The 10,932-nt window shown below is 38.1% G+C and overlaps 1 protein-coding gene and 1 long non-coding RNA gene across 2 annotated transcripts; one reads left to right on the forward strand and one right to left on the reverse strand.

Annotated features, from left to right (window-relative positions):
- Positions 1 to 4,194: 4,194 nt before the first annotated feature.
- LOC144031135 (uncharacterized) lies at positions 4,195 to 5,967 on the reverse strand. Its single transcript, XR_013287452.1, has 3 exons — positions 5,409 to 5,967; positions 4,464 to 4,707; positions 4,195 to 4,363 (listed from the first exon to the last, which is right to left on the reverse strand). It is a non-coding gene; the product is annotated as an uncharacterized LOC144031135 (long non-coding RNA).
- Positions 5,968 to 6,173: 206 nt separating this feature from the next.
- Positions 6,174 to 7,944, forward strand: fam241a (family with sequence similarity 241 member A). The gene is made up of 2 exons (XM_077537923.1): positions 6,174 to 6,642; positions 7,487 to 7,944. Exons 1-2 carry the CDS (start codon positions 6,490 to 6,492, stop codon positions 7,778 to 7,780), a joined length of 447 nt encoding a protein of 148 aa, XP_077394049.1. The 5' UTR covers positions 6,174 to 6,489; the 3' UTR covers positions 7,781 to 7,944.
- Positions 7,945 to 10,932: the final 2,988 nt, after the last annotated feature.

Genomic DNA, 10,932 nt, shown 5'->3' on the forward strand with positions numbered 1-10,932 from the left:
TTTAACATGTAATAAATATTTTATTTTGATTAAATATTTCATAATGATTATTTTAACATACTTTTTTTTTTTTAAATGACATTTAATTTATTTTTCAAGGTTTTATAAAATATTTATTTATTTATTTATTATTATTATTTTTAAACAAAGTCCGTTTTTATTTCATAATGTCCTTTTCCACAATGGTCTTCTATTACATAATGACGTTTTATGTTATGGATCATCTGAGGTTGGACCCCGGAATGCAGAGTAGTCGAAAACGAGTAACAGTTTATTTTGCTGAGGTCAAGCAAAATCCTAAACAAAAAACTCAGGAGGCAGACAATCAGGTAGGGAGAGGGTGGGCTGGCTGAAGAATCTTGATGAAGAAGACTATAACAACAACAACAACAAAAAAGATCCAGGGAAAAACAGGTTAAAAAGGCTTCATGGTCACGAAAGGCAAAATGCAAAAACTACTAACGCTAGGAGAACTACTGCGTGTTACTAACGCATTGGTTGAAATTCTCTGGCAACAGCCTGGGTGCAGACCAACTTGATAAGTCATTCGGCTGTAAAACGCCATTATTAAAAGAAGACCATTGTGGAAAAGGACGTTATGAAATAAAAAATGACTTTGTTAAAAAAAAAAAAAAAGTTATCTTAAAAAACCTTGAAAAATAATTTAAATGTCATTATTTTTAAAAAGTATGTTAAAATAATCATTATGAAATATTTATTCAAAATAAAATATTTGTTACATATTAAAGGATAGTGTAACACTTCATAATAATACTAACACCTCATTTTAAAATTTAATGGCCATATTACAAAATTGTCTGTTATTTATCAGAAGGATATATTTCAAATGGCCTTTTTTATTTATTGAATTTTTACACTTTTGGGCTTCCATATCCTGCAAGCTGTCCATACCATCGCAGTCCCAACCAGTGAATGTGAGCGAGCATTCAGTTCCATGACACTCTGACCTATAAAAGAAACTTGCTGGACATCAAAAGACTTTCAAATTTGATGTTCATAAAAATGCAATGGACCCCCTCTGGAACAGTTTTTAATGCACACACCTATGTGAAGTCATGGCTGACAAAAGGAAGAAGTGCAACATGCACAACCTGTGACGCACCAAGTGCAAGCAAAGTCGAACCCAAGACCTGTTGGAGTCTTTTCTAGGTAAAATTATTATTAGCAATACATTTTATTTATTAATTATGTTCCATTTGGTGATGTATGGTTACATTTTTAAATCTGTATTTTTATCTTTTGAAGACCTAAACTCTCTTGGGAGATGTGCCAAAGGCAAAAATTAAAAAAAATTAAAAAAATTAAAAAGGGGGGAAAAAAGAAGAAAAAAGTCACAGTAATACATATTTTTTCCTGATTGAAATTCTACTTAAGGTGGAATGCACTCCATTTGAAAAACACTTTGCTACGGTATTTTGCACAAGTGAATGTTCTTTGTTCCAAAAAAAAAGTTTAATATAAGCTAAATTGAAAATATTTCTCATTTAGTTTTGATACATTTGTGGTATATGGTGGTGACATTTGTTGCACATTTGTTTTATTATTTTTATTTGATATGTTCAGCACTTTGTTTTTACTGTTTCTAAAGCAGGAAAAAAGTGTCCGTTTTAGATTTTGACTGTTTACATTTTTTACTCCGTTACCTTTGTTGTTTGTTAATAAAAAGCAAAATCAATGTGTGTTCTCATTTTTTTTATTATTAAAATTCTATATTCACAAAAAACTTAATTCAGTTTGATCATGACTAATGAGTAAGGATTTGAGACAAATTGCTCCCTGATTTTTGGATCTTGGGGATCATTCAGCACAGGGAGAGGGATGCAGGAGTTTAAAAAAAATGGCACAAAGTGCACCTGTTGTTTTGTGACTTTAAACTGTTTAAACAATGCCTGCAAGCTTTAAAGCCGCAGTGTGTAGCTCACGACCGCCATCTATCGGTCAAACAAGATAATGCAATGATTTTAAGCACACGAACTACGGCGTCCCAGAGAGACCCTACTTCAACAGCCTACCACCAATTTCACCGGAACAGAACGCAAACAACTTCTGGTATTCCCTCGAGTGATGACGTAAGTGAATTGCATTTGTTAGACATACTGTACAGATCCCTAATATTTGTGATTTAGTCATTTAATTTCAGAATTAATATTTTTGTCGGCATTGTTAGGAAATACTGTACGTCAGCTAATGATAATGGCTCTCTATGTTCATATTTGTTAGTGCAACTAAACCATGCAACAGAGAACACACAGTTATGTTATATGTTTTATAGACATGTGGACCATCTCAAAGAGGGCGAGGAGGGGGCGAGGGAGACGACGAGGAAGAGAACGCGGTGTCTCGTAACGTACAATTATGTCATCATGGAAAAATAATTCCATTCGAGCATGCATGTGAATGGCTCAAAACATACCTTTGCTTGTAATATGTGGTATTTAGATTACATCGTTTGCTGATATGTTTAGTATATCGTACAAAAATAATGGTGTTAACTAGGGGTGTTAAAAAAAAAACGATTCGGCGATATATCGCGATACTACATCGCGCGATTCTCGAATCGATTTAATAATCGGCAGAATCGATTTTTTTTTTTTTTTTTTTTTTTTTAGGATTCACACCTTGAGCATGGAAGAATGTTATATGAACGGAACATTAAGCCTTAATATTTTATTTTAATGCTGTTCAAACATGAAACAGATTACAACCTCTATAAGACTGAAATTTCAGATAAATAAATAATACATTTTCATATAAATCTTACACTCTACAAGCTTACTGATTAGTATTTTCTAAATTTGAATGAAAAAAATCGCAACAATCGACTTATAAATTCGTATCGGGATTAATCGGTATCGAATCGAATCGTGACCTGTGAATCGTGATACGAATCGAATCGTCAGGTACTAGGCAATTCACACCCCTAGTGTTAACTGAACTACACATCTGCAACTCAGACTCGTAATTCCCCCCGTGTCTTGTTGCTACTAACCACTCAGAAAAGTGCTGCTTACAAAAACATTTGAAACCCTTTACTCAGATATCGATTTGTCACCATGTTGAACAATTTTACCTAATAAATATCACTAAGCAACTTAATTAGTTTTGATTGAAGATACAACAGCTTCCTTGTACTTCGATGTGCAGGAATTTACATGGCTTTCGCGAATAGTCTTGCTCATGTAATAATGTACTTCATTGGCTCAGTGACTTTCAGTTCATTGTTTGGTACCTCATCTGACATACAATTGTTACCTTTTTGCAGAGACTCGTACAGGAAATGACCCTGGAGGAACATGAAGATATCAAAGTCCAGCTGATAGACTGACACCAAGAAATACTTTTTGACACATTGCTGGCACATCAGCACCACCATGATTTTCCTGTACCTGGATCCCAGACTGCAGTACCTTGGTGGACTTGTGGCAAATAAGTGACACTTTCCCAGATCCTCGAGGACAATACAAAGGTTTTTTACCTGGCATATAATTACTCCATGTCTGACACTTGTTGTTGTAGTTTGTATAACTTGTATATTGTTGTTGTGTGTTAATTTGTACATTTTGAATAACTAAAAAATACTATTTCCTTTGGCGTCAACATGCAGTGTTCATTCGACACCTAACCTAACACTATTTTACATGACTAGAAATGTAAAACATCAAAAGCCGGGAGAATTATTATAAATGCTTGCAATGACAAGGAATTCTTCATTGGCCAATGAATGTAAGGTACAGTACATGAAAATGAATAAATAAAATAAAGTAAAATAAAAGTCTACATGAAATGAACATATTAACTAAAAAAAATAAATAAAAATGCTGTTAGAATATAATGAGCTACATGAATTGCAGTTGTTCCAGAAATTTACCAATAGGCTGTGCATTTCAAAATATGGAAAATAGACATACAGGTTTGGGCCAAAAGTAGTGTTACAGAGCAGGTATGTGTTGTACACAGCTAAAATATCTGATTAACTCAATACCATGATGTTTTTGTGTGTGTGTGTGTGTGCTGACATTGTCCTCCATTAACATTGCAACATTCCTCAAACTCTCCCGAACACAGTATGATCTGTAACACTACTTTTCGCCTACTCTATGATGTTATTGGGGCAAAATTAAGGAAGGCTTGTCCATTGATTGTGTGAACAGACTGCAGTAAAAATGAAGTCACTTCAATGTTTGCTGGTTTTATTAAGTTTTACATGCTCCTTGACTGCACAAGTACATGTTATGGAGTGAGGGCATGTTCCCACCAACGATGATATCATATTCTTCAAAGGCTTGCTGAGGAAAGTGAGGGAGGAGTCACTCCATGGCTTCAGACACCTGGTCAGCAGGTCCTGTGTAAAACAAGTGGTGCTTGTACATGTGACCATTCCCTATTGCTTCACACAAAAAGTTAATGTAGTGTGCAATGCCGTCCATATGTAAATGACATACCAAGACGTTGGCTGACTTCAGTTTGTTGCAGCTCAGATATGGTAGGTGGAGATACTGGTGGTACAACACCGAAGCCTTCTGGGGTCCTCCATTCAAGTGTCCTCATTCGGGGCATTCCAATTTGGCTGCTGACTCTCCACTTGATATTTTTTTTTCTTGCAGGTCGGCGATGTATTTAAACGGTGCATGAATGCTTGTATACATCAGAATATGGTTCTGGAACCCCTCAAGTTTGGCTGTTGATCTAGTGTGACACAAACAAAAACAAAATTATAAAATAAAATAATTGATGATACTACTATATGTCACCAACTTTCCAACAAAGCCCCCAAAATAGAGGTAAGATCTTTAGTTTTTGGGCCCAAAACATTGTATTAGCTAGATAAAAGTAACTTGACTGCATACTGCATAGAATATGCAAAGGCTGCTTGCTTGTCGAGTTTCCGTGGAAAACGTAGCAGCCTTTACATTGTTGTGCACCCAATTACACGATGGACCAGTACACACTTGAGTGAGAGAGTTCAGACTCTAGCAGTGCTTACGGTACAGCCAGCATTTAAGTCCAGAAAGTTATTCCCTGCCGAAAATTAATTTCGAGAACACTATTTTCACCAACCACAACGAAAATAATTTTCAACTCCTCCACTAATACAGTATGCTTTAGATTCTCCATTGAAGTTATGGGCAAATATACCTCCGAAATCACAGTTACATTACATTACACAATAACTTGCGCATTTACTCTAAATATAACGTGCCAGCGGGAATCTAGTAGCAAGCAAGTAGTAGCAAGTAGTTACATAACGAAATCGTTCGAGTGGTGCGGAGTTGCTAATCAACAGCTACAGTGATCGTAAAACAAAGGTACGAACATCGTATTAATTAGTACGGTGCATACTTTTTCTCTCGCTCTCAAAACGTAAACACAAATGTACTCTTACTTACCGGTCAAGTAGAAAGCAGTCGAAGGCACCGGCACGTCCCAAACCTAGTCTGTTCCTCATTTCTCTCCATCTGGCAAATGCGGCTACAATATAAACTCTTGTTTTGTCGCGCTGAAATAAAATAAATTCCCAAAGCAATTGTGATGCTTGATAATGCTCTCTTCGGGGACCGGAAACTCTTCTTCTTCGTGTACATGCGGTCGCCATACAAACCGGAAGTGCGTCTGCAAAGGCGTTCCAAAAACGCGTTAAGAAATGGAGCGCTGAAATTTGTCGTTGACGGCACCCGTAGCAGAAAGATGGCGACGAAACATGGCGGACACTAGCAGGCGAGGCGCGGTCATGTAAAATAATTAGTGATTTATATACTTACCGTTATATTTTAAAAAAGTATGTTTATGCGATACAACATATCTTTTTACTTACTACTAACACAAACATTTGTTTTTTTTTAATGAATGACTTTTTATTTCACCACTAGATGCCACTGTATAATACTGAGTGTACCTTTAAGGTGTACAGTTACGCATACACGTTCAGCACTAATGTCAACCATTCAAATAGCCACACATTTTAACTTGATTTTCACGCCTGCGCAAATGTACACATAAGCACTGTATACAGTGCTGATGTGTTCCTCGCTTCCTTATGTATTACATTGAGGGGGGGAACAAACTGTGTCGAACCATCAAAATGTCATAATTTTATTTTGTGGTTAAAAAATTGAATGATGGATGTATTTCAGATGTAATACCCATGATGATAAAATATAGTAAATTTTGTCACAGCATGGCAAATAATAGGACATTTTTTTGACATTTTTTTTGGACACAAAAATGTTAAATCAAATTTACCATTGCAGAATTTGACCCCAATGAAACAAACACACGCACGCACGCGCACTGCAGCTGCGATTACTATTTTGACCTGTAAGTAGCACAGGCTTGATATGATAAGGCTGAGAACGACCGAGTCTGCCTTGGGAATTTCTCAGCCATGGTAAACCACGCAAAGCGGTCCACGGTCGGAACAGAGTTGTCGTCACGTCAGACGAATGTTTCCTGAAGATACTGCCTGGGAACATGTCCGCGACACCACCAAATCGAAATGAGCGTTATTTTGTTCATCGGCGTGACTTGACAGAGACGTCGTTGGAAAACCAAAGAGGGTGGCATTCTCTTCCTCAACCTGTCAATGGCACAAGGCAGACGGCAGCACAGGAGCAGCCGACCCGGGTAAAGCCTCCTGCTAAGAAGCTAGCTTTCCTTGTTACGAGGCGACATGCTATCTTACAACCGTTCGATTTTGTTTTTTTGTTTTTAACCCTCTGTCCCGGCAGAAAGTTGGTCTAAGCGCTTTTAATTAAATGCCGGTTTATGTTAGTTGAACTTACCCGTTTCGGTGGGCAGTCCTGTTTTGTTTACCTTATATAAACAGAAAGCTTAACAGTTCATTTTCCAATATTTCAATGTGCTACTGCGCTCTAAATGTAATAACAATACGCTCTACAAAGTCAAAATCACTTTTCTAACTCCTAGTCGGTAAAATGTGAACTGCTGTGACCTGCTTGGTGTGTGAAATTTTGAAGTCTGTGCTCGACGACGTTCACCGCAAATTTATTTTAATTTCATTTTCGTCTTACAAGCATTGATGTCGTAATAAGCAATAATAATTACTTTAATATGTGTTTCAATGATATTTGTCCTGTATACAATTAAAAACGATTTTTTTTTTTTAAGTACATTTTGAATTTTATGAAACTTGACGTGGGCATACCAGGCTGATGAATGTCAGAACCCATAAATTTCATTGTCTAGTTTAAATGTAAATACTGTACAGATACAGACAGTTATGTGTTATGGGGCCATTACTGCTTTTTGTTTTGTTTTTTTGTCCATAATCTGGACTTGCTCAACATTTATTTCCCCACCAACTAGCTTGTTGTTGTCATTTCATCTTAGTAAAATTTATTTTTTTGTTTAGTTGTTGTATACGGCTGGTTAAATGATTTAGGGTAAACAAATGAATACTTAAATGACACGACATCCGGCGCTAACTAATGTCTTTGCTTATTTCCAGGATGAGGGGAGCAGGCCCCAACCACTACCTCCAATTAATGCCAGCATGAGGTGGCTACCTGAGGACAATCCCACCAGGGAGCCTCCGCTGGATGACTGTGTGCGGATGGGGACACTGTTTGGGATGTTCAATAAGTCTCTGCGAGGGATGGGTTTCAGCCAGATGTACTTCGGGGACAAGATAGTAGAGCCAGTGGTGATTGTCTTCTTCTGGCTACTGCTGTGGTTCCTCGGCATTCAGGCACTGGGGCTCGTGGGGACTCTGTGCATCATCATCATTTACATTCAGGACTAATGAAAGTCAGCGCTCTCCTGGTAACTATGGATGCTTCTGGACATTTTGTGTTTGGACAACACTGCACAACTGATAGATGGATGTCAGTTCTTTTATATGCTGACTAATGAGGGCTTTGTATTTGGTATTGGATTTTGTATTTGGTGGGGGTGATTGAATTGGAGGAGAAACAAAGCTGATTGAAACGTTCTTCAGCACTCATTACAAAATAATGTTTTTTTTTTCTTAATACACATCAACATGGCTAATATGGCAAACAACCCATTATAAGATACATGTACTTCAGATAGATGATTGAGCAAAATGTTCCAGGTCTAAAATGTTTAGTCTGTGGGATATATTTTTGTAAATTAATACAAAAAACAAGTGTGAGGTTATAATTTCTTCATGTCAAGAAAGGAAGGCTAGGTTATATTTTCTGGTTGGTTATTTGGTTTGATAGGGTTGCAGTCAGGACACACCCTTCCACATCAAATGTATTCAAGCGATACTGTCTTTTGGACCTTGCTTTTGTACATTGGGCAGTAAAGTTCTCTACTGCTGATTACATTCTCCTAAGAGAAACAATAAAGTCGCTCATGGAAAAGCACAGAAAGTTCCTGTTGGCTTGTGATGATTGGTTGGTCCCATCCATACCTGGACTGGACCATCTGGAGGGGCGGGACAATTCCCGGTGGGCCGTCCGACAATTCCGGTCGCGAATCGGCGGGCATGAGCCCACACGTAATGAGCCAAATGCAGAGTATTCACGTCACGTTGACTGTCTTTTTGTCAATAATTGTCTGATTGTCTAATATCAAAAGTAGCAAAACTTAAATTCACAAATAGAAAAAATAAACAGTATAAATATATTAAACCTTGTCTGTGCAAAACTAATAAATAAAAGATGCAAAACAATAGGCAGCGGGAGTGGTTGATGAGCAGGAGAGCAGCCGATGAGCTTCTCTGCAGTCCTTTATACTCTGCAGCCTCTTCCTCAGTACAGCTGGGGTACACCACACTGTTGATGGTAAAGGTCAGCAGATGCTCTATGCAGGAGCGGTAGAAGGAGTGTTGAGGTTCTCACTCCTGAGAAGCCTTAAAGTGGAGCCACTGCTGGGCCTTTTTCCACCACCACCGCAGTGTTTGTAGTCCAGGACAGGTCTGCTGTGATGTGGAATGAATGGACAAGATGATCACTCCCCCCCCAGCTCCAGAGGCAATACTCGGGCTGGTGCACTGTTCTTGGAAGAAGTCCATGTACAAACCTGTATACCTCATTTACGTTCCCTCCCTGATCTCTCCCTCTATGTCCATTTACATTTCTGAAACATCAATAAAATACCCTTAATAAACTAAACCGTTACATCAACTTGTCACCGTGAGTGCGTGGCTTATCAAGCCCTTCACTGACTGAAGCTGCATGGCCAGCTGCTACTTAAACCCACATAACTTCCACCAATTTGGGTTTTCCCTCCCACACCATATGTGATGAATAACGTAATAGTAATTTGAGATGAATATTCAGTGACAAAGAATTATAGCTTCAAGTCTTGAGCTTCACAAGTGCTTGAGCAAGACTTGTAAACACATATGCTAACATACATGCTAACAGTTGACGCATTTACTCATTTACATCGCCAAACTTTGTACAACATATACATAGCATCACAGGGCTCTACACTAACTTTTCCACTACTAGCACTGGTGTGAGTAACATTTTTATTTGCTCGCACAGCACAGGATTTGGTCGCCCCATTTTTTGTGGAGGTGCAGCATGACCTTAGGCATACGCAACTAGATATATTTGCAAAATATTTCATTGGAACACGAGGTTTGCTTGCAACAGCAGTGGCTATCAAAACAAGTCAATAATTTCGTATAACTTAACTCATGTCAACATTATTTTGTTTAGCTCATTAAAAGTAGTGCTGTTCCGATACCGATACTGGTATCGGCAGAGGCGCCGATATTGCACTAAAACAGTGGTATCGGTATCGGTGAGTACTCACAAGTAACATGCCGATACCATTCATTTCAACGCTAATGTATCATTTTGGGTGCAGTATCTTGTGTCTTGCTCGTGCACGACATTCACTTATATGTGACATGTTCACTGCATGCCGATCTAAGATATCCTATTGGCCCTTGAATGCTCTGAAACAATGGCAGGAGAGCTTTTTCATGTTGAGGAAAAAAACCTCACGTCTCGGTATGGTATCGAACTGAAAAGCTGGGTATCGGTATCGGGGACCAAAAAAACGGTATCGGAACAACACTAATTAAAAGTCAGTACTTTCTTTTCCTTCACCTGCTCCTCGGCTGTCCTCGGTCCGAAGCTTCTCGATTTCACCAGCTAGACAGCAAGTTAACGACGTTCCAAATAACCAGACTTTGTTTTCCTTTTGTGCAGTTAATTTGAACAATGGCCTCTGACCATTACCCTCTTTAGGTTGTCGTAAAACTAGAAAATAAAATAATAAACAATGTAATATTAGCTAACTATACACAACACACTTTCATGCTAGTAGTTAGTTACATTGCACATTCAACATTCTCTAATTGTCCTAATTCACTAAAATAAATATACCGTGTTTTTAAACTGACATCGCATGTACTTACGGACAATTCATGTCCAAAGCAACAACAAAAATAAGATTCAACAGTCTGCGTAACAATGAACGTGTCAGTGTTCCGTGCTGCCACATAGGAGTGGTGTGGCGTCTTTTTTTTTTTGTCTATTTGTTTTTTTACTCAACAAAAACATTAAATCTAGCAACCACAGGAGGGCGCTTAAAGACTGCACAAATTCAAACTAAAACTTCTGATGGGCAGAATAATCTGTATCGTTTGATTTGGCGCCGTCCGCTGGTCCTCCTTTACCACTATCATTCTCCTCCTCATTCTCATTTTGTTTTAGAAAATAATCAACAATAGACCGCTTCATTTTTTTACGAGCTGCACGAACTGCATCTGCGCAGCTGCAGACAGAGAAAGACAGGTGGAGGAGAAAACAGGAGAGGAAAGGACGACACACAAACACGGTTTGTACAAGATGAGCCAAAAATGCAATAACATTTGGAGACATTTTAATTGGTTAAAGTCAGATGAGAGAAGGAACTGGATCAGCCCGTCCAAGTTGATATGTCGTCCTTTTTGGGGGTTTTTTAAAT

Source organism: Festucalex cinctus, chromosome 12, assembly GCF_051991245.1.
Source record: "Festucalex cinctus isolate MCC-2025b chromosome 12, RoL_Fcin_1.0, whole genome shotgun sequence".
Taxonomy (NCBI): domain Eukaryota; kingdom Metazoa; phylum Chordata; class Actinopteri; order Syngnathiformes; family Syngnathidae; genus Festucalex; species Festucalex cinctus.

Coding starts and splice junctions, on each gene's coding strand:
- fam241a (XM_077537923.1), top strand. CDS start 6,490: ATGTCCGCGACACCACCAAATCGAAATGAGCGTTATTTTGTTCATCGG. Junction 6,643..7,486: donor CACAGGAGCAGCCGACCCGG/GTAAAGCCTCCT, acceptor GCTTATTTCCAG/GATGAGGGGAGCAGGCCCCA.